Raw genomic sequence first — 25,054 nt, forward strand, 5'->3', positions numbered from 1 at the left:
CTTTATATCAATAACAAACATTGAGTTGTTGCTATATGCATGGTTCTGTGCTACACAGAGTAATGAATAAAAAGATGAGTAAGACAACATCCCTACCCTCAAGAAAGACGTAACCCAAGAAAGCAGGTGATATAAGCTATTGCAGAGTGGCACAAAAAATTACATGAGAGCATGTGACTATATGCCTGAAGGAGTTGGTGAAACAGTCATGGCACTGATAGTATTTGGTCTGTGTTGAATGCTGAGTAGACTCAGGCTCTCTAGCCCAATATGCCCTGAATATTTGAAAGAGATACTCTCCCTCCAACCCTCTGCCATTTGGCTTGGCTTCTATGGTTTGTTGTTCAAGAACATGGGCTTTGGAGTAAGATAGAGCTAGATTCAAGTCCTGACTCACTCATACTCGCTAGGTTGCCACATTGGGTAAATCCCTCAATTTCTCTGAGCCCTGGTTTCAGATCCTGTAAAAGCAGGGAAAGATTATGAGTTTTAAATGAGATAAATATATGTAAAACATAACTTATTTGTGTGTGTGACACATTTTTAAGTTCTTAATGCTTATTATTATCGTGCAGTAAGCTACTGACTAGCAACTTTAAACAAAGAAACACAAGGAACATATTCCTGGAAATGAAGCAGATGGTTGATAAAGAAAAGGGCATTGACTTCAGATAAAGTTTTGGGGAATAAAATCCTCCCAACTTCTAGGTGTATTTTGGAGACACAGAGAAGACTAGAGTTGCACATAGGAAGAGATGTAATGGGAATGGAGTTCAACAGAGAAAGGATGATGCTAAGGGAGGTTGATACATCTATCATTGAATCAACATCTATATAGTCTGGTGGTACTAGCCAGCCTGTAAGACTGGCTAGTTTGTGAACTGATATGGGTAATGGTAATGATTTGGGTTCTGGAACTTTGGAATGCCTTTGCATGCTAGTCAGGAACGCCTGTTGATATTGATAGCAATAATGACAGCTAACAGTTTTGCTAAGTGCTTGCTATTACTAGGCACAGTACTAGCACTTCAAGAGTTTATTTGTTTGGATAACTGGAATGGGTGATTGAAGGAAGTAGCCTGGTAACAGGGAAGGTTAAGTTTATCTGGCTGGGCACTGATCAGCAGCATTGATTCAGTTCATTCAGTTGATCTGATTAAGCAAATGAATTCCCCTTTCTTTCTTTATTCCTTGTGAGGCTTCATACTTGGGCAAAGAAAGTTGACCTTGTTGGGTAGATGAAAATTGTTCTTAAGGTAAGAATATACAAAGATTTGAGCTGCTCTACTGGATCACTCCAAGAAGACCCAAGGATTTCAAAGCTTCTGATGGAGAAGGAGGCAATTTTATGGTGCTTGCTAGATGGAATGAGCAACAGTGCAGAAGGGTAAAGTCCTGTGCAGCATGTATTTGGGGAAGTGAATAGTTTGGGGCAGGAGGATATAAAGTGCCTGGTGGAGGTAAGATGGGAGAGCAAACTGGGCAGGTAGATAGGGGTACTGTGAACGATCCTGCAGTCTGCATTTCACTGTGTTCATTATGAGAAACCAAATAAGATTTTAAAATAGGAGTGTGTCATGACTAGACCTGATTTCAGTGAGATAATTTTTTGCAGCTGTGTGAATGTTTTGGAGTCTAGCAGACCATATGGAGATCATTAACAATATCTGGGAAAATGACAGTCAGAGTTTTTACATTTTTTCCCTTGTTTTCAAAGTTATGTAAGCTTATCGTAGAAAAAAATGGTCTGCAGAAAAAATAAAAAGGATAAAATAAGCTTACCCAGAACTAATGTCTATTAAGCATTTTGATATGTTTCGTTCTAATCATTTTTCTCAGAGTTGAGATTAATTATAAAGTTAATATCCTGATTTTAACATTTATTTCTCCATATCATTTTTTATTTTTATTTATTTTATGAATGAAACCCTAGTCCATATCAATTTTTAAAAATTCATCATAGACATAACACTGACAACTGCAGAATATTCCATTATATAGATTTTTTTTTCATAATTTAGTTAAACATTCTCCTAATGTTGAGTAAGTTTGAAGTGGTTCAGAGTAAACATCTAATATGAGTTGGGTTAATTACAGCCCTTTCCTGGGATTTTTCAAACTAGAATTGGGAAAAGCAAGTCACTTCTCCTCTGGAGGAAATTAGCATATTTTCTACTAAATGAAGAAGCTCTTTTGTAGTTTGAGACCATGAAGCAGACACACATTGATATGAACAGAATGTCCTGGCATATTTCTCATGGTTCCAGTTGTCCCTGAGGCTCAAGGCTCATCTGTGCCCTTACCTTTCTTATGGTTTGGTTGTTCAGCTTGCCCTTGGATTATATGAGACATCCTGGTATCCTTGTAATAAATTTTCTCATTGTTGTCTAAGCTAGTTCAAGTTGAATTTTGGAATTTATAACAAAAAGAGTTCTGTATAATATAGTTACTAAATAGTAGTGAGTGAGGCCTTGGGGAAAGGGAGAAAAGTCATTGTTTCTCTCTTGGTTGATTGATGAATTGGTGATCCTATTAACTAATTGTTGGGGGAACAGAGTAGGAAACCCAGGTTGAGAGGACATGGTGAGTTTGAGGTATCATCCAGCAGACAGTTGGACCATCTGGGGTCCACTGGACTTGGCAGTTAGGAGGTTGATGGTAACTTTATGTAAAGACTTTTCAGTACAACAGTGAGAGCATGACATCAGTGTTGATGATACCTCATCCCTGGGAGGAAAATCTTATAATCTGTGCATAATCCAAAAGCTAATAAAAACTCTCCTCAAGCTTTTTTAAGGTTACACACTTTGTTTTTTTGTAATTTTTTTTTTTTTTTTTTTTGAGACTGAGTCTCGCTCTGTCACCCTGGGTAGAGTGCAGTGGCATCATCATAGCTCACTGTAACCTCAAACTCCTGGGCTCAAGCGATTCTCCTGCCTCAGTCTCCCAAGTAGCTGGGATATATGCACATGCGACCATGCCTTGCTAATTTTTTCCATTTTTAGTAGAGACAGCGGTCTTGCTCTTGTTCAGCCTTGTCTCGAACTCCTGACCTCAAGTGATCCTCCCGCTTTGGCCTCCCAGAGTGCTAGGATTACAGGTGTGAGCCACTACTCCTGGCCCTAAGGTTACACACTTTCTATAAGCTTTCCTCTCATAAAAGGCAACTCTTACCACAGTTTGGTAGTATTTTCCAGAAATTCAAGAAGTTAATAACTTCCAAGCCATCTCCTCAGTATTACCCAATATTTGGTTCTTAGGGATTCCTGGGAATTCATTAGAAACACATGGTGAAAGAGGGAATTAGCCTTCTTTGGCCACCGCTACTGCTAAAGAAGAGTCATCTGATTAGAATAAAAGCACAATATAACCTACCAGCACCTTCAAATAGAGATACCGTCCACTTACCCAATACACACACATGGTTTATTAGAAGATTATGTTAGCAAGTGCTGGAAGGAGGGGTACTCTGTATTCAAGTGCTGTGGTGAACATTTGTGTCTTATTTTGGAGTTATTTGCTAACAGATGTTTTCCTAGTCAGAAAGAGACGCACACCTCCTGCCCCCACACTGTTTATTAGAAGATTACGTTGGCGAAGTGCTACAATACAGCACTGTATTCAAGTGCTATGGTGAACATTTGTGTCTTATTTTGGAGTTATTTGCTAATAGATGTGTCTCTAGTAAAGTTTTTGTTCCTTGCCTATTACTTGCTGGCAAAATAATTGTAAAGCATACAATGAGGATTTTTGGATTGATGTTGATTATAAATGTGCCTCCAGAGTCATCCTGACTATGTGCAATTTAGGTAAAGTTAAATTCCATAACTAAAATCACTGTATGGAGCAAGTGCTTATCTGATCTCCTCACCCCAGCCTTCTTCCTAGGCCCACCAACTCTTCAGTGTAGGACCAACCTTCCCACTTAAATGCTCAAGAAAAGCTGTGTATTGGTCCTGCTGAAATATGGACAAATCTCACTTCATCCTAAATGTCTGTGTGTGGACTTACCTTAATTTGGAGTTTAAAGGAAAAAAAGTTCCTCTTGTTGCAGTAAAATTTCTTTCTTCTTTTAAGGAAAAGAGAAGGGGGAAAATGTGAGAAGGAATGTGATATCTGCACTCACCAGGTAGGTAGCAGAGAAGCTTCCCCATCCACTTCCTCTGTTCCTCACTTCCCTTCCTCAGTCCCCACATTATTAGAGCCTTGCCTCCACAGAAATAAGCCCAGAGCCCACCAGTGTCAAATCCAGCATCACCAAATTCCATGGCCGCTAGGGTGTGGGTGGATGGAGGAAATGTGTTCTTGGCATCTGGGAACACTTAAAGCCTTTTTCTAGAGAAATACAGTTATCTATAGTGGTAAGTTCTTCAGAATTATGCTTCAGTACACTTATGGGTTAAATTTATTGTTTAGGAATCTGACCACCATGTATTTTTTTCTATAGAAAAAATTTCCAAAACACAAACTATTAAATACATTTTGTAAACAAAGACTCTTTGTAAGTTGTGACTAACTTCTCTTGTAAATTGAGAGTTAAATTCATTTCTAAGCTATGGCAGTATTACACACACACACACACACACACACACACACTCACTCGAGAAATTTTAAAATACATTTTTGGAACACAGTCCATTCAACTCAGCTATATGAAATAAACTCCCTTAACGAGCTTATGAAATCATGGGAGAATCAAAAATTTTATCTGTTTACATATTATGTGTCATTATGCATACATATGTATTAAAATTACAATTTGCCAAAATAGCTTCCTTTTATATAGATAAAACAAAGCAACACTGAAGACAAAGCATGAATGCAAGAGAAGGAAGTAATAACTACCATTTTCACTGGTACTACATCTCAGCTTTGACAATGAAAACATTAGGTATTTCTTGAAGATTATTCAAAAGATAATGCTCAAAATGGGTTTTGTAAATCATTTATTATGATTGAAAGGGAAGAAAATGATAGGCGACAAATATTACAATTAAACATCTACCATTATTCTTTTGTAACCAATCATAATAACATACCTTGAATTTTTCAAATGGCTATATAATTTCCCAGAAAATAAAATTTTCACATCATCAGTTAAAGAAAATTGATTTCTTTCCATCAAAATATTTTATCTCTGCTCTATCAAAAATAAATGCCAAGTCTAAGGTACCATGGTTTAAGCTAAACTTTCACTACCTGTTTAAATAAGAAGACTAGGGGGAGGGATTTACCAGATCGTGAATAAACTATTGCCTGAGAATAAAGCCTCACATATAAGCAACAGCTCTGCCAGGGCTCTGGCTCACCACCTAATTATGAAATGGCTTTCTGGGAACTTAGAAACTCTACTGTGTCACAGCCAAAAAGCTCCTAAGAGGCATCCCAAACTAGTACCCAGTTTATTTTCAAAAACCAATTTGCTTACTCAGTGAGTAGTTGTGGCTCAAAAGAAGTAGAGGAAATAGTCAATGGAAATCTATTTCAGTGGGGTTTTTTTGATCTTCTGTCATTACCAATAAAGCACAATATTACTTAAGCAATGCATTTCTTGGTTGTGCCCCTTCTAGGGATGCTAATATGGGATGGAACATTTTTAAAAGGCTTAATGTGAGAACAATACATTGCCATAAGGAGAAAGCAGCAAAGAAGAAAATATGAAGGCTCTGCCAACAAATTAACTCAGCAGCTAACATTTTTCACAAATTGGTTAAAAAAATATGACAAAGTGATAAATATATGTCAAAAAATAAATACAAATATTCTACACATAAATAAAATTAAGTATACTCGTGATTACTATTACAATTGAACATTTTTATAATATAATTTTCATGTCTTATCACAGTTTCATTTTTACCATGAATACTAATTACATTGTTTTGACACATACTGGAATGCCCTGACCATTTACGTACCCTAGTAAAGTAAGATATTTCAAAACTGTATCAACTAAAATTTTACCTCCTTTGACAAAATTATTATTTTCTCTTTTCTTTTAAAAAATGTTTTTGGAATTTATTTTCAAACAATAATTAGAAAGGACTATATGAGGGGCAAAGCTTAAGGATTGTTTTTTTTTTTCAAAGATATTACTACTTAACAAAGCAAGGTCAAGATGACCAAATGTAGTGAAATGGGGGGAATATTCCAGTGAACTTGGCTATGCTGACAGCCGAGGAATGTCTGGAATCACTGTCTCATTATAAATTTTACACTCCAGTGATCTGAAAAGGTGACAGGGTATACTTTCTAATACCACATAGGAGGTTTAGGTTACCTAACTCCTGCTTTCTCATTTAATGATTCATAGAGCCAGAAGATTTATTGCACTTGCTCTAAAAATTTACCAGTCACACCACCCTGCAGCTGTTTCTTACACTGTGTACTCTACTCCTTTCCAAATACCATATCATTGATTAAAAGCACATTTAATTACTGTATTTACTTTTTTGGCAGTGAACATTTCCGAATAATCAACTGTTTTACTAAATGAGAATTTGGAATCTCCCTTTCTAAAGATCACCAGAATATTAAAAAGAAAATAGCCATACTGAATGATGTGTCTGATGACAAGAGGGGAGGGAGATGGAAAAACTGATGAATTCTAACCCATTTATTCTAAGTGAAAATTAGCGTGGCAAATTTTGTGTTTATATTTCATTGTTAATATTCATTTAAATATTTAAGAATCAGATAAAAGAGAGTAACTCCCAGTTTGGAACACTGGTGTGTGGATACCGTGCTGCCCGGGGTAAACAAACTTGTTGGGAGCTGATGCATCTCTTGCCCAGAGGACAAGTTCATGCTTTCAGAGTAAGGTGGGGCCTTTGGTTGGTCTGCTGCTTGACAGAAGAGGCTGGCTTCCCATTGCCCTGGTCTGGGCTCCTTGGGGCCGGGCTGAGAGCAGCGCTGGAGCAGAGAGGTGGTGAAATGCTGCTTTTTGCTGATGGAAGTTATTTATGTAACTGGCAATCAAAAGAGTGATCTCAAGAATCTAAAACAAGAAAAACAGAATTGTTGTACTTCTGAGAAGTTCTCATCACTTCCACAGGAGAGCAGAGGATCACCCATGGGTAACCTTCATTTGCAGGTGCCCAGGCCACCAGAATTTTCTTCTTTCTAGATCAAACAATGAAGTACTTACATGTCCAGCACCATCAAGGCACTGACACATTTTTTCATTACTTCAACCAGCAGAAAGAGTGAATCTCATAATCAAATTCAGTAGCAATATTAGGAAATGTGACAGTCAGTAGTACAACTCTATCAGTTATCTTAAAGCCACATTTGTGAATATATGAATTAAGAAAGTCAGTGTCATAACAACTATTTAAAGTACTGAGTGGGCCCCGATCTTCTGCACTTAATGGCTAGCTGCCTTCACTTAAGTGTAAATTTAATTAAGAAAGGTATCTTCCAATCTTCCATCTTTTAAAAAAACTTCATATTCTGAAGTAGTCTCTTTTAGTTGATAATTTTAAGACAGTTAAAGTTCTAGGCAAATCAATTTCTTGTACTTCTTACTAAAATTAGAATTACATCTTAGAATGTAATCCTTGTATTTATTGCTTTTACTTAGAGATGTTAAAACTACATACTTCATTAAAAATAGTAAAGGAACAAGTAAAACCCTGCCCCTTTCCTTGAATGAGTCCATAAAAGCAAATAATTCCAAGTGAATAAGATAATGTGTATAAAGTACCTGACCATAACAACTTATACACCGTGACCATTTATTTTGAACCTTCTGTACACCAGGCTCTGGGCTAAGTACTTTACAAATTTCCTTCCTTAATTCTTAAGCCCAAAGAAGTAGGTAGTATCATACCATTTCTTTTTTTTTTTTTTATTTCAGCATATTACGGGGGTACAAATATTTAGGTTACATATGTTGCCTTTGCCCCACCCGAGTCAGACTTCAAGTGTGTCCATCCCCCAGATGGTGCGCACCACACCCATTAGGTGTGAACATACCGAGCCCCTCCTCCTGCCTCCCACCTGCCCGACACCTGATGAATGTTAACTACTGCATGTGCACTTAAATGTTGGTCAGTTTAAGTCATTTCTTAGACAAAGAAACCAAGGCTTGGAAAGATGAGGTAAGTCAGAATTTGGACCCATGGTGGTTTGATTATAAGTAGTCTGTTTTCCCATATGGAATGTGGTCTTTGCTCAATAAATGTTTTAGTATGAAAAAAAACTAGCATAAAATTGGCAGAAATGCTTCCACTTACCTTGGGTTTTGCCATGGCAAAAAGTAACTTCTCTGTTGGTTTGTCCTTTGAATGTGTATTGTTAATGACTAGCATAAAATCATCTTGGTACCCTCCAAAGGTCATTAGACTCTTGTACACATAGCTGACTATTAACCTCTTCAAAGAGAAGAAAAAATAAATATGTTATAGACTCTTTACTTTCAAAGAAAGATAAAAATGATTAATAAGTATCTCCATGAAAATGCTGATATTAATTATGGTATAGTGCAAAAATTATTTTTTAAAAATCAAATCTATTATGATCCAAAATAGACAGTAGTGGTACTGTTTTATTTAGGCATCATCTACCTTTACAATTAAAATACATTTTTGATTCTGAAACAAACATCTCACTGTAGAAAAATTAGAAAATACCAGAAAAAAATAAAAAGCACCTATATTCCACAATCCAATGGAAAACCACTGTTAATATTTTTTATATGTCCTTTCAGATATCTCATATATATTAGGTTAAGCCATATGAAACTGATACTTTATGGTTAAAATGGTCAAATATTGGCAAATATATATGGTTTGCCCAGATAGATAGATTTGAAAATATAGTTTTTTATTTTATTTATTTTTTATTTTTGTTTTTTCTACATCGGCACTGTATTCCTTCTGAAAATTTTGAAATATATAAACAAATAATATCACGCATACTGTTTAGCACTCTGCTTTTTTTAACTTAATGATTGTTAACATCTTTCCATGACAAGAGGTACTTGTATAACATCATTTTAAACAGTTTTATAGACAATCTTTTATTTAATCAACCTGCTATTGCAGGATATTTAAATCTTTTTTTATTATTTCAAAATATTGATTAAGGGGGTACAAGTGTTTTTGTAACAATGGATATCTTGTATAATGCTTAAGTCAGGGCTTTTGGTGTGTCCATCCCCAGTAAATCATTTTTTATTTGTTAACTATCTTAAGCAATATTACAGTGAATATGTTTGGACATATTTCATAATGCACATACCTAATTTCTTTGGTTATAAAACCAAACAACAGGAATTTCTAGCTCACAAAATGAGGACAATTTAAGGAATTTTTCCAAACTCTCCTCCAGAAATGTTACACTCACTTACTTTCCAAGCACTGCTGTCTTGCTGACAGTGGATATTATCATTCTTTTAAATCTCTGCAACCTGACTGGTGAAAAGTAGAATCTCACTGTTTTAAATTGCATTAATTTGATCACTAGTGAGATTAACATTTTATTTTTTATTTTTTACTTTTTAATTTGTTTAGTTATGTATTCATCTCTGGAAAGAGATTAACATTTTAAACTACATTTGTTGAACATTTGCATTTCTTTTTTTTGTGAATTGCCTTTGCCCATCTGTCTATTGGTGTACTCAGAATTTTCTTACCGTTTCATAAGACATCTGTGTCTTATATTAAGGATTTCGACCCTTTGTCACATACACAGCAAATAATTTTTCCCACTGTATTTCTAAAACAATTTAAAATATATAATTTAAAGATATACAGCCTAAAAGTAAAGTAATCTGCATATCTAATTATTAGCTTGCAACACTGAGAAGACCATTATAGCATCAAATGCCTCAGAACTACAATCTACCTGTGTTTACTTCCCGGCCTGTGTGGCCACCTCCTGGGATCTAGGGAACTGATTTACTTGACTAAGGTAACTCAAAACTGGTGTACAGTTTTTCATTAACTTTAAGTCACTGATTTTATAATTTGTCTTCAAGTTATCCCTTCAAGAACTAAGAGGCATTCAGAAAATATAAATTCCTTCAAAAAAGTTTTTTAGCAGTTATAAGGGGAAACAGTAACTATAACACTAAAGGACAGTTTGGTTTCCAGAAAATTTCCAGTGATCTCTAACTATAGCCACAGGTAAGAAGAGCCCACTACACCTGCTAGGTGAATTTAATAATTCCTGCCCACCAGATTAAAAAAAAAAAAAAAGAATAAAATTTTTAGTAAATAATTGGACAAGTAACATATGACATAAAATAATGTAAATTTCAGAAAGTAAATGAATACATATAGAAAGCATAGTTTGACTATTTTTAATTATGTGAAAGTGCTAAGATACTGTATATGCACAAATGAACTGGCAAGTGATACTATAGGAAATTATAGAAATTGTTATAAAAGCCTTAGTGAAACTGAACTTTAACTTTGGTAGTTAAAGTTTCTACTTTAATGATATCTCATTGATTTTTATTTACACAGGAAACAATCTTCCTAACATTTTTTAAAAAGTCATTTCATGAATACAACCATGATTACAATTTAATAATGGTATCTTAATATTTTCCCATATACAATGGAAACATTTTTAAAAATATTAAATGATAATCATAGTTGTACTTGTAAAATGACTATTCATTATATAGTATTAGGAAGAATGTTTTCTGCATATGAGAAAAATCAGACTAAGATAGCATTACCTTCTGTTTACAGTATATTGATCAATGAAAATAGTTGACTCAGTGCTAAATTTTAGGGTTTAATCTTACCATGGAGTTGTACTCCAAGATGCTTAAACCATCCTCATGTATAGCCAGCCACATGAAAGTATTTCCAAGTGATGATGCAGTTATGGGCTATGAAGAAGTGAAAATACACTATTTTATAAATGCTAAGGAAAATTACAGAAATATTTTTCAGTCTAGATGGCCTGTAACTTTTGCAATTAAACAACAACACCAACAACAAACTTATTAAAAATCTCTCTTGGGGAAGAGGCAGTGTGGTATACTGGAAAGAGCAGTGAATGTGTTATTAGAAGACCTGGCTTTGAGACCCAAATCTGCCATTTATTAACATATGCATTTGGCCAAGCTACTTAATCTCTTTGAGGATTGATTTTCTCATCTTTAACATAGGAACAATAATGTTTATATCTTATTTTTCTTCTGTTTTTAAGAGGTTAATAGTCAATAGAGCTTTTAGGGTTTCTATAATTACCAAAATCCTAATAAAACAAAATATATTGATGTGCTTGATAAGGTGTGTAGTACTATTACAAAGTAAAGGATTATTATAATTGAACACTTTTCCTGAAAGTTATTAAATCTGATATTTGATATCTAATAAAAATAGAATAAAGAGAAAGGAATGAGGAATGGGGAGTTAGTATTTAATGGGTACAGAGCTTCAGTTTAGGAAAATAAAAAAGTTCTGGAGATGAATGGTGGTGATAGTAGCACAACAGTGTGAATGTATTAATACTGAATGCCACAGGCTGGGCGAGGTGGCTCACGCCTGTAATCCTAGCACTCTAGGAGGCCGAGGCGGGCGGGTTGTTTGAGCTCAGGAGTTCGAGACCAGCCTGAGCAAGAGCAAGACCCCCGTCTCTACTAAAAAATAGAAAGAAATTAGTTGGACAACTAAAAATACATAGAAAAAGTTAGCTGGGCATGGTGGTGCATGCCTGTAGTCCCAGCTACTCGGGATGCCGAGGCAGAAGGATCGCTTGAGCCCAGGAGTTTGAGGTTGCTGTGAGCTAGGCTGATGCCATGGCACTCTAGCCAGGGTGACAGAGCGGGACTCTGCCTCAAAAAAAAAAAAAAAAAAAAAAAATGCCACAGAACTGTATATTTAAAAATGGTTAAAATGGTAAATTTTGTTATGTGTATTTTACTACACATACACCAAAAAAGGACAGCATTAAGCAATAAAAGGGATGCTGCCCTGTTACAAAGAAAGAAAGGTGTGGCTGGGTACAGTGGCTCGTGCCTGTAATCCTAGCACTTTGGGAGGCCAAAGTGGAAGGATTGCTTGAGTCCAGAAATCCGAGACCAGCCTGAGCAAGAATGAGATTCCTGTCTCTACAAAAATAGAAAAATTAGCTGGGCATGGTGGCACATGCCTGTAGTCACCGCTACTTGGGAGACTGAGGCAGGAGGATCGCTTGAGCCCAGGAGTTTGAGGTTGCAGTGAGCTATGACAACACTATGGCACATTAGTCTGTGTGACAGAGAAGGACTCAGTCTCAAAAAAAAAAAAAAAAAAAAAAGTAAGCAAAAAGACTTACCTGTCATGATGCAACTTCAAAAGCAATATGATTAAATGTTTTGTGCCAGCAAGGACAGACCATATTATTAGAGCAGAGAAGGATATTTAATATTCCTTCCAATGCTGGAGTTAAAATTAAAATCCATGCTGATCTACAGTTCCTTATATTTTTAAAACACATGTTCAACTCCTCAAATACATTAATTTTATAGATGTTTAAGAATATTAACCTTATTATCTTTCTGTTAACTAACGTAGTATACAGCTTCCAGCTCCAGTAGCAAAAATAATTTCTTACCTAACAATAATATAACAGCCACTTATAGAATCAGAGTTAGAAAATACCTTAGATTTTACTTTTCTAGTCCAAGTTTTTCATTAATAGATGAGGAAACTGAGGTCCAGAGAGGTTAACCAACTTGCCCAAAGTTGCATAGCTATTCAGCAAATATTTAGTAAATGGTAATTATATGCAAAGCATTATGGTGGGCACCAGAGGAAGATTTCAGGATCAGTGAGTCTATACCCTCAAAGAGTGTGCAACTTAATAGGGAGGATAAAACAGCCACACAGAAAAATAAAACACAAGACAGGATGTATCTCAAAAGCCTGAGAGAATACAAGTGACAGGGTTCAATAGAAAGCAGAGGAAGAAAGGCACGATTTTTCCCTAAGAGTGAGGGCTGGCCATCCCCCGGGCAGGGCTCGCCTTCCTTTGCAGTGTTTCTGCAGCACTCTATTCATGTCATTCCTCACGGTGTTTACCATACAGTGGTGTGTTTACAGGCTTGCTGCAACCCTGGGCTACACTAAATGAACTAGCCCTGGAAGTTCGAGTACAACCCATCTGAAACCATGGGTTTATGTATCCCTAAGAGCTTAGCTCAATGTTTGGCAAACAGAACTCAGTAAATACTTAATAAATGAGCAAATGAGTCAGAGGGCAAATGAGTGAATGAAGAGAAGAAAGCAGAGTTCAGCTGCTGTTTACAACTGATTCGCCTAATGAGTCTAAGAAATGATTGGGGGTAGAGCAAAGTTGAGAAGAGAAAGCATGGAGAAGCTTTCCTGCGTTTTCCCTAGTGTCCCTTCATTGTTTTCTTTACATTGTTGGATATTTCTTCATTTTTTAAAAAAGCCTAATATACTAAATCTGGGGTCAATCTGGGGTTGACTATGTACACAAAAGTTTTTAGTATGCATCTCTTTCCCATTCTTTCTTACTTTTGCAAGAAACAACTTGGCACCAAAGAATGGCCACTTCCTGGCTACTGTCAAATAAATTCGTACACAATCAGAAGCACTGTGTCCTCGGAGGGCCATCCATCTGGTTGACAGTCGCTGGCAAAGCTGCCTAAAAAAAGAAAACAACCACCACCACTACAACAACAAAAAAACCCACAAAAGCAAAAATATAAACAGTGTATCATCTTCCCAAGATAAAGCTCTCCTTGAGCCAATCCTAGGCACAACTGTGATGCATAGGCATAAGCCAGGTAAAGGTTTTGAGACTCTCATCTCACCTTTGTCCATCTCTTGTCCTTTTTGGAGCATTCCTTTCACCAAATTCTCATACTACTAGTGTCCTCAGCATCACCCAGGTACCCCTAGCAGGTAAATTTTAAAATTCTGAGTAGCTATCGAACCTTAGTGTAAAGTAGTTTACAAGGTAATTTCTCATGGGAGTATTTTCATTTTTAAAGAAAAGTACAAGTAGTAGAGCCCAAACATGAATCCCTAAAGGTAGAATTTTAGGTACTACCACTCCTGGCTTGGAGAGATGCTGGATGCAGGGACAAGCTTCTCAAATCAAATCATGAAGGCAACCACTTATTCTACACAGACAAAAGACTGATCTTAAATGTTTCTATTTTGGAAAATTCATGGTTGGCTGGGCACAATGGCTTATGCCTGTAATCCCAGCACCGTGAAAGACTGAGGCAGGAGGATTGCTTGAAGCCAGGAGTTCAAGACAAGCCTGGGCAACAAAGTGAGACCCTGCCTCTACAAAAAAATAAGAAAAATTAGCTGGGCATGGTGGCACACGCCTGTAGTCCCAGCTACTCGGGGGGCTGAGGCAAGAGGATTGCTTGAGCCTGGGAGTTCAAGGTTACAATGAGCTATGACCACACCACCCCACTCCAGCCTGGGTAACAGAGTGAGGACCTTGTCTTAAAAGAAAACTCATGGTAACTTGGATTTGCCTCTATTTTTAATCAAATCAGCTTTTCTTTATATATTTTCTAAAATCAAAACTCCAAATTAGTAGAGTTTAATTAAAAACTTTATATTAAAAAGTCTTGTGTAAGAAGATAGTTTTTCTTTTAATTTGTTTATAATGGAATATCCTATGAGATAAAAATTTTTTGATAAGCATCTCATAAAATTAAACATATTATTGGCAAATTTTTTCTCTTCTTTATTATCAGGATTAATTTGGACAAGAATGAATAAGATGAAATGAAAAGTAGATCCTAAATTAAGGTAATTTTTCCATTAAATTTTTTAAAAGATTTATTTATTATTTTTTAATTCAGCATATTACAGGGGTACAGATGTTTAGGTTACATATATTGCCTTTGCCCCACCCGAGTCAGAGCTTCAAGCATGAACATCCCCCAGATGGTGCGCACTGCACCCATTAGGTGTAGATATTCCCATTCCGCCCCCCCACCTGCTTGACACCCGATGAATGTTACTACTATATGTGCACTTAAGTGTTGGTCAGTTAATACCAATTTGATGGTGAGTACATGTGGTGCTTGTTTTTCCATTCTTGTGATACTTCACTTAGTAGAATGGGCTCCAGTTCTATCCAGGATAAAACAAGAGGTGCTAGATCACCATTGTTTTTTGTGGCTGAGTAGAACTCCTTGGTATACATATACCACATTTCATTAATCCACTCATGTGTTGATGGGCACTTGGGTTGTTTCCACATCTTTGCAATTGTGAATTGTGCTGCTATAAACATTCTAGTGCAGATGTCTTTTTTATAGAATGTCTTTTCTTCCTTTGGGTAGAAGCCCAGTAATGGGATTGCTGGATCAAATGGTAGGTCTACTTGTAGCTCTTTGAGGTATCTCCATATTACTTTCCACAGAGGTTGTACTAGTTTGCAGTCCTACCAGCAGTGTATGAGTGTCCCTATCTCTCTGCATCCACGCCAACGTTTATTGTTTTGGCACTTTTTGATAAAGGCCATTCTCACTGGAGGTAAGTGATTATCTCATTGTGGTTTTGACATTTAAAAAATTTTAAATATAGATTGTAAAGCTTCTGAGCACGTTAAATAAAAATATCTATAATCTCTTGGGGCTCAATAGTATTAAAAACTCTGGAGAAAACTGACATAAATTTTTTATACCTTTAAAATTTGACCAGAAAAATATTACCAAAAACTAGTTTGTCTCTACCTTTGAAGAGTTACAAATATTTTCTTACCTTAACTGTTCCTCAGAACAGCCATCTCTATATCTTTTAGGATAAAATTTCTCTATGACTTGTTTTAGAGTTTGATTTGCTTTGCACTGATTAGTAATATGTCCTGCTGGAGTTGAGAAAGGTCTTTCAAAATCTCCAATCTCCACCTAATTGGAAATCCCAAAAAGAGAAAATATGGGCTATTGAAAAGAGTTTCTAAAAAGAAAGCAAAATCAGTTTTATTTTTACTAAACATTCTTTTTTAACATGTAATACATAAATCTATTTGTCATGATTACATAATTATGGAATTTATAATCATATGTAAGAACTGTTATTAAATCTAAATTTCATTGGAATTCTAATTTTGAAAAAATCTACAATTTAAACATTTCAGTTCCATTTTTACATTAATCTCCCTAGGTTACTATCACTATTGAGTAGTATTTGCTAAAGGCCACTACTCTGTTATTGCCTATAACTCAGAATAATTTTGCATTTTTAAGGTACCATTTTAATTGCTAACAATGAGGGGAAATGGAAGTTAAAAATAAAAGGCAAAAAAAGTTATAAAGCTATAAGAAATGTCAAAAAAGTATTAGTTGAACTTTTTAAGGGTCTTTACTGAATGCAATGGGAGCAAGAACCATATTTTCATTACTTTCTTCCTAGATTTTATCCATAAATATTACTTTATTCACCCCTCATTCTACTCATCTGTTATTCCTGGGACTGGACCCCTTCATTCCCTTTTCCCCCTTAATGAAAGAATGTTCAGCCCTTATCTCTACTAATAGGCTACGCAGTTGCCATTCTCTACCTACCTAGCCAACTACTCACCCACCCATCTCTCCATCAACTCACCTACCCCTCATTCATTCTAAACTATACTGAGTCCCCACCATAGGTTAGGCACTGTGCTAAGTGATGTAAGAAAGGAAAAAGTTGAGCATAGTCCCTGCTCTCAAAGAGTTTACTATTTGGGAGGAGAGAATGAAGCATAAACAAATATTTGTGATAAAATGTGTTAAGTGGTTTGTATAGGGTACCAAAGAGGGTTCAAAGAGGAAGATGGGATGAGGGACATTCAGGTGAATGTCCTACTGAACATTCACAGCATTTCCTAGAGCACTCCCCAACAATCAGATGGAGGGTTCCATCAAGACTGGAATGGTCTTGTAGAAAGCCCCAGGTCTCCTCTTAAAAAGGCCCTCTGCCTCCAGGCAAGTTTAGTACAACCAGCCTCTGAGATTCTGACCCCTGTGGCTCCTCTCTTCTAGTTCTTAACAGGTCAGTTACTGTCTAAATTCCTCAGCTGACCTGTGCCCTTACAGCCCATGTTTATAATTTTCTAGGTTCTTTGATCCAGTTTCTTACTTGGCGGTTACTTGCCTTGACTTTGCTGTTCAGCTTCCATTCCTCATTTTTTGTTGTTTCTATAAATCCCCATCTTCTACCTAGTCAAATATTCTTCTTGATTTCTTCACACCAAATAAAAGCTGTCCACCAGCTCTTCAAACATACTGAAATCCTTCCCCCAAGCAGGCTAGCACTCACCACAGCTACCTGTGAAACCTGAGGCCAGGATTTAACCCCCAAGGATATGGCAGTCATAGAAACAATAGTTAAAAAAATAGTAGACCATTCAAGGCAACCCTGCCTCATAGAGAAGCTTTTAGTGGTAGGTCCAAGCTCAACGTCTCCCCTCCCTGGAACCTGAGGTAACATGTGGCATAGAATAAACACAATAAATGTTTGCAGAATGATGGAAAATCAACTCAGATAATTCCCAACATGCCCCACATGAACATGATGCCCTACCAGACACTACATACAATAATTAAGGATTAGGTCCAAGAATTTTCTAATTATCACAGAGAATATCAACAATGACCTACAGATATTCAAATCTACAATAGAAATAACTCTTTTTCTACAGAGCTCAGATTTCTTTAGTATATTTCATTTATCTTTACAAAACTATTGTAAGGAAAAGAGATCATAGGCATTAATTTTCCATTTACAGGTAGAGAAATTATATATTTTAAATTAGTTACATGCTCAGAATTTTCTTGGTGTGTAGTCTTAACCTTTCTTCCCCTTCCTCAAATTCATCAAAAAAATGTTAGAAGTATGTATCTCCAAAGTATATTATTTTTCTTAAAGAAGTTTTCTTGACACAATTGAAAGTTAAAGCAAAAAGCCTAACTTAAATTTGTAAAAACGTGAGTGATTTTGACAGCGAATCCATGCCTTTAGAAGGCTAAACCCTAGAATGGCAAGTCACGGGAAGTCATCCCTAATCCTATCACCAAGAAAATATGTGCCCTATTCTCTTTTCCTCAGGTTTTCATCACTTGTAGAAAGAGAACACTCAGTGTAGCACTAATACTTTAAAGCTTAGATGATCATAAAATTATTTTAAAAGTAAACTAAATTACCAACTATTCATTCCTCCAAGGACTCTTATGGAAAATGGACTATGTGTAAGGCTGTGCTAGATGCGAAGATGAACAGGAACAGCCCTGGCCCTCAGGAAGGCTGTAGTCAGTGGTGCAAAACAGAAGCATAAATAAATAATTATTAATATAAACTACTGTGGTCAGGACACCCCAAGAGGGACATTTAACTCAACCAGGCAAGATTCAGGAAGGTTTTCTGGAATAAGTGACACCTATGATGGAAACTAAAAGATAAGATGAAGTTAACAGGTGAAGAGATGGGAGTAGAGATATTCCAGGCAAAGGAGGGAAAGAGGTAAGAAAAACTGAACCATATGCAAGCTAGGGAATTGTAGGTGGAATTACAGTTTATATTTTATTAGAGTGTAAAATTCAAGGGAATGTTGAGGCTGGAGAGGAAGGTAGAGTTCAGATTGTGAACATCCTTGTATGTAAATAAGAGAATGACATATTTGCTCTATCTCCATCCCTGTTACCAGTGTGCCTCACAAATCTCCATGCACAGGAGACACTATGCCTGTTTCCAGGCCCAGGCCTTAAAAAATGGCAGCTTCCACTTCTTGTCTCTCTTTTGGGATGTTGTTCTTGCCACCCAACCACTATTCCAGAAGAAAGCATAAGCAGTGACATGAAGAGACCGTGTGTAGGTGTTCCAGCTGACAGTCCCAGGATCAGCCCCGACTAACAGCCAGCATCAGCCACCCGACCTGTGCGTGAACGAGCCTTCAAATGATTCTAGCCCTCAGCCATGGAGTCATAACCCACCCTCTCAAGCTGTGCCAGCTGATGCCATGTGAAGCAGAGACAAGCTGTCCTTTCACTTTCCTGCCCAAATTACTGTCTTAACTGACTTGAGTTTTGGAGTAATTTGTTATGCAGCAATAGATAGGTGGAAAAATCCGTCAGGCATCTGTGTGAAGGATGAATTTGTGAGGAGCAGACCAGAGAAAGTCACATTGCTTAGAAGTCCGCTGCAGGCAGGGTGTGATGATGGTCTGAAGCACAGCAGTGGCAGTCAGCAAAGAGAGGATTAAACAATATCTAAGACTGAAAAATATCTAAGACTGAAAAATATCTGAGAGTTAAAAGTGGCAAGATGTGTTGACTGGTGGGAAAGATGACAGGGCGGGAATTGCCGGTGATGATTCCTGGGTTTGAAGCTTGCTTGGGAAACTAGTGGAGGCAGTATCACAGTGAAGATACAGAGGGGGGGAGAAAGAGAAAGGAATATTAGCTCTGTTTTCAATATGTTGAATTTAAGGCACCCATGAAAGATGTATGAACTGAAGAGAAAAAAATTGGGAATTACTGGCAGAGTTGGTGGATAAAATAAAAAGAATGAATGAGATGTCCTGGGGTGGAGTGTAGAACGAGAAGCCATAGACTGAAGACATTGGTCTGGATGAAATATCATAGGGTTGCTTTAACATTTTCCCTAATTAACCTGTGCAAAGACTCAGGTGTGGTAGAGACTGTGTGTTGCCTCTTATGACCATCTTTTCCTTCTTCTTCAGTAATAAAAACCTTGAATTTAGCGGGGCGCACTGCAACCCAGCTAAGACCACATTCCTCAGACTCTCCTGTAGGTAGGCAAGGCCACAGAACTAGATCCTGTCTAGAGAGACATAAATGGAAGTGTTCTATGTGACTCCTGAGTTTTCCTGTAGGTGGTAGGGCACGCCCGTTTCAGCCCTCCCCCCATCCTGATGCCTGGAACATTGACATCATAGCTGGAGCCCTGGCAGACCTCCAGGAAGGACCATGAAGATGACACCCCAGGGACAGCACCAAGGAGAGCAAGTTAAAGCTCATGCCCCTATCAGCTTTGCCAAGGTGGCAAGATGCCTGTCTTTGTGAGAGACAAATATACTTCTGTTCTGATTAAGTCATTATTAATTTGCACGCGTGTGTGTGTTTATAGAAGAGTGAACTTAATCCTAATTGATATAATAGGTAAATAAAAGAAAGTGCTCTGGCCTTTTCAAAGACTAATTCCTATGAGATTACTGAACAATTTTAGCATGGTGCACTCAGAATTGCACTCAAATTCCTTTATTAAATGCAAAGCCTGGTGGTATACTTTTAAGATAATTAAGAGACTGATTCTCTTTATGGAGTACTGTCTCATTCTACCTCATTACAACTGTTAGAAATTCAGAGTCAAACTGTAATTATAATGCCTATAATTTTTAAGGTATTAATCATAGCAAAATGAATTGAAAGAATTACTGAAGGTATACTGCTTTACTACGTTTAATTCATGTAGAAATTAGTATCTTCTCATTTCAATATATTACTCTATATAACATGGAAGTTACCTGAGCTAAAAGAGCTGCCATTTCTAATGCCAGATCCTTGTTCAGAGGAAAAAGTCCATTTATTATTTGATCATTTGTCTGATACATTAATAGCAACTTTTCTCTATCAGTCTCTCCACGAGCTTGCATTGAGAAATATAGTCTGTAAAAAAAGAGAAAATTTCTCATAAAAGATATTCTTGCTAAGGAAGAAAGTAAACATAAATCCAAAAGACCAAGATGGGGATGTTTTAACATAGTTTTCCAAGTGATACGAACTTAGACCATTATTGTCAATGACCTCCGTTTCTGTTATATACAACATTTTCAGCAAACTAAGGAAAAACTGCTTTAAGGTTGATGTTAAGGTTAAGGAACCCTTCTATGCTATTTTTTATGCCCTGAAAAAACCAAATCCATAAGTGTTACTGAGGAAGGACCTAAGACACCAAGTGAAATTAAATATGCCCTCTCTTGTAAGGAACGCATGATGTAACCCTTTATTTCAGTGGGCTGAATAAACCCAATCTTCAAAATACTCATGATCTTTCCTGAATACTTTGGACATACCAGGGAATAGGAATGAAGGTTTCAACTAAAAAGCAACACAATATCAACATCAAATAAGAGGGGGAGGGTGCAATTTTCTCCGAAAATCTTAAAGATAATATTTGTACATTTCAATGTGTTTTGACTTTTTGGCCATATTCTGATAAGCAGCCTTAGGAGCTCAAAAATAGTTTACATGTTATCATTATTACTTTTTGAAACATGACATGGCTTTTGTTTGCCCAGGAGGTCTTCATCAAATTGGTGACCTTCTGCAGTTATTCACTATGTCGTTTATATGTGAGACGTGGGGTTCTGACTTCAGGCTGCAAATCAGGCACGAGTGCTGTAAATGCTCTACATGCTGTGACAGTGGGATGGGTAAGCAACACCTTGACACACCCGAATACTGTCATGACAACACAGTGGCTGAAAAAGAGAGATTTAGATCTGGGAGTTATTAGATGTGTGCCCAGTTAGGTATAACTGGATTTTCAGTCCTTTTCTTCCTACATACTTAAGGGAAAGGACATACCCCTGTCAGTCACAGTATCCCTCCCAGTGATCACCTCAAATAGCAGGGAAGGAGAGGGCAGCAGGTCCAAATCTCTGGGGAAACATGGTGGGTATACTTTGCAAAGCTCCTCCTCACTCATGATTCTAATCATCTGCTCGCCCAGCTCATGGATCAGAGTAACTTCCTGAAAAAACAGATCCTAAGCTCTGTTTTTATTCATGTCTACATGATGGGAAGTAATGTGGGATTGTTAAACGGATAGAAGAATATGCCTGGGCAATAGAAACAGATTCTAAATTCAAAATGATACCAGCAAAGCAATATAAAACACAGAGAATAAAGTTGATGATGAAAGCCCTCCCAGGGAGAATTCCAGATTTCTGGTTCCAAAATGGTGGCATAGAAGCAAGCTGGCTTCGCCCCCCCCACCTCTCCCCGCCCAACAGAAAACCAAAAACCGATACCCAGCACTGAGATTGTCACCAGCAATAACCAACTCATATATGAGGATGAATGGTTCCTTCGGTCACAGAGAAATGAAAACAAACTCTGAGCTGATGGTAAGAGAATAGGACCTCCATATCTGTGATGCCCCTCTCCCCAATCTGCCCTGCACCAAGAGTGAGAAAAATTACCTCACGACTCAAGATTTCTACACCGGAGAAAAATGAGATCAAGGTAAACAATCAGTCTCCCTGCCATCTTGGGATCCCTGGCAGGAGACCAGTCCCTGCCTCAATCCACTGGAAGCATCGGGAGTGCCTGAAGGGAGGAATATTCCTGAGGACAGGTAGAGAGAAAGGAGTTTCCCCCGCCCTGGAAACCCTGCTCTGTAACTTGGCCAAAGGAGATACCAAATCAGAGTGGCTGTTTAGCAGCACCACACTGCAGGAGATTTGTTGGACAGGTCCCCTGGGCACAAACTCCTACCCAGCCTTTCCACTCTATTGGGACATCCTTTTGGGGGCTCCCCCCATTCTGGACAAGAGGCACCTTGATTGTTTACTAGAATCAAGGCAAACTTGAGCTTAAGGTGCCATCTAGTGCTAAAAAGGAGGCAGTGACCTAGCAGAAGGAGGGGAGGGGGGAAGAAAGATAATCAATAGGTAAATTACAAAGAATCTCCAAGCAAACTTATCCAATAAAAGCCAAAACAAGCCAGACAGAGAAGACTGGAATAAGTAAACTAATACTTCAAATGCAAAGACAGAGATGTACATCCATAAGAAACAACAGCAAATAGGGACCCATGACCTCCCGAAATGGACAAAGCAAGGAACCAGTGACGGATCCTAGCAAAAGGCAATATGTGAACTCACAAGGAATTAAAAATAGCAGTTTTTAGGAAACTCAGTAATCTCCAAGATAACACAGAGAAGCAATTCAGGAATTTATTAGAGAAATTTAACAAAGATATTAAAATAAGTTTCAAAAATCAAACAGAAATCTTGGAAATGAGAAATACATTCTCTGAACTGAAAAATTCATTAGAGGCTCTCCACAGCAGAATGGATCAAGCAGAGAAAAGAATCACTGATACTGAATACAGGGTATTTGAAAATACATAGTCAGAGGAGAAAAAACAAAAAAGAATGAAAAGAAACAAATATTGAATATTGACTACAAAATATAAAAAATTACCTCAAAAGACCAAACCTAAGAATTATTGGTATTCTAGAGGGAGGTGAGCAAAAGCAAGGGGTAGAAAGCTTATTCAAATAAATAAAAACAGAAAACTTTCCAAAACTTGAGAAAGAGATAAATACCCAGGTACAATAAGGTCAGAAAACACCGAAGAAATTCAACTCAAATAATTATTACCTGAAGGCATATAATAATCAAACTTTCAAAGGTCAAGGACAAAGGGAGGATTCTAAAGGCAACAAGAGAAAAGAAGCAAATAACATATGAAGGAGCTCCAATTTGTCTGGCAACAGACTTCTCGGCAGAAACCATATAGGCCAGGAAGGAGTGTTCTTTCAAAGTGCTGAAAGAACATAAGCTGCCATCAAAGAATACTGTATCCAGCAAAGCTCACAGAAACCTCCAACTCCTGGGCTCAAGGGATCCTCCTGCCTCAGCCTCCCGAGTAGCTGGGATTACAGGTGTGAGCCACCATGACTGGCTAATTTTTTCTATTTTTAGTTGTCCAGCTAATTTCTTTCTATTTTCAGTAGAGACGGGGTCTTGCTCTTGCTCAGACTGGTCTTGAACTCCTGACCTCAAGCAATTCTCCCGCCTCAGCCTCCCTGAATGCTAGGATTACAGGCATGAGCCACCACGCTAAGCCCACTGCAATCTCAAACTCCTGGGCTCAAGCAATCCCCTTGCCTCAGACTCCTGAGAAGCTGAGACAGGCACATGCAACCACACCCGGCTAATTTTTCTCTTTTTTTGTAGAGAGGAGGTCTCGTTGTGTTGCTCAGGTTGGTCTCACACTCCTGTCCTCGAGTGATCCTCCTGCCTCGGCCTTCCAAAATGCTAGGGATTACAGGCATGAGCCACCACACCCCACCCAAATTTCATTTCAATTCCAATCACAGCCATCATAATCAGAGTTAGTATGTATTAAGCATTGATGAGGTATGGATTATTAGGAATAGTTTTATTTTTTATTTATTTTTTTTTTTGAGACAGAGTCTCTCTCTGTTGCCCAGGCTAGAGTGAGTGCCGTGGCGTCAGCCTAGCTCACAGCAACCTCAAACTCCTGAGCTCAAGCGATCCTCCTGTCTCAGCCTCCCGAGTAGCTGGGACTACAGGCATGCACCACCATGCCCGGCTAATTTTTTTCTATAGGAATAGTTTTAGACACAAAGTCATTTCATTTGGTTCCAACAAAAGCAAGAGAAAATGCCTGAACCTGTTCTATATAAATATCTAAGGCAGGCTAGGTCTAGGAGCTGGCTCCTTCCACAAAGAGTGAGGCCAAAAGGCAGAGGCAGAGATGCGGACCTTCAAGTCAGTGCTCTCAAAACTTAGCATGTGTAAGAATTATGTGGAGATTTGTCAAAATCCAGACTCCTGGGCTTCACCCCCAGAAATTCTGACTCAGTGGGCCTGAAGTGGGGCCTGATGATTTGCATTTCTAACATGTTTCCATGTGGTCCTGAGGCTGCTGGTGCAGGGTCCACAGTTTGAGAACTACTGCTCCAGCACTAAGCAGAACTAAAATAATTATCTGCAAAGTCCAACTCTTCCAGCCTGCTCTTCTTGCCAGTCACCAAAGGGCCATAGATGAAGGCTGCCATCAATGGAAACAGGTTCCTCCAGGAGTAGCACCTATTAGATTTCCATTATTTAAGCACTTTTACTTATCTCTAGGAACGTATAATTTTAAAACCTTAGCTACCAAAGCTGAATAGTCCCCTTTTCGTTACTCAGAACTCTGGCAAATCATCACAGCCCATGAGCACCTGAATAAAGAAGCTCCAAAGATTCACAGTCACCATTTATTGAAATCAATGGAGTCTGTTCAAATAGTGGGTGGCCTTAAGCAGCTAACTGTATGAGGGAGGAGTCCAAAATATGAATGCATCGTATTTATCT

The 25,054-nt window shown here is 37.7% G+C and overlaps 1 protein-coding gene across 1 annotated transcript in view; it reads right to left on the bottom strand.

The window, feature by feature from the left end:
* Positions 1–6,796: 6,796 nt before the first annotated feature.
* The window catches only part of PLEKHH2 (pleckstrin homology, MyTH4 and FERM domain containing H2), an 86,173-nt gene continuing 67,915 nt past the window's right edge, over positions 6,797–25,054 (bottom strand). The window contains exons 24-29 of the mRNA XM_069494792.1: positions 20,464–20,605; positions 15,705–15,850; positions 13,485–13,614; positions 10,760–10,846; positions 8,238–8,375; positions 6,797–6,997 (exon numbers count right to left, since the gene is read on the bottom strand). Coding sequence (XP_069350893.1) covers positions 6,812–6,997; positions 8,238–8,375; positions 10,760–10,846; positions 13,485–13,614; positions 15,705–15,850; positions 20,464–20,605 — 829 coding nt within the window. The 3' untranslated portion in view covers positions 6,797–6,811. The remainder of the gene's footprint in view (positions 6,998–8,237; positions 8,376–10,759; positions 10,847–13,484; positions 13,615–15,704; positions 15,851–20,463; positions 20,606–25,054) is intronic.

The sequence above is a fragment of the Eulemur rufifrons genome, chromosome 19 (assembly GCF_041146395.1).
Source record: "Eulemur rufifrons isolate Redbay chromosome 19, OSU_ERuf_1, whole genome shotgun sequence".
Taxonomy (NCBI): Eukaryota; Metazoa; Chordata; class Mammalia; order Primates; family Lemuridae; genus Eulemur; species Eulemur rufifrons.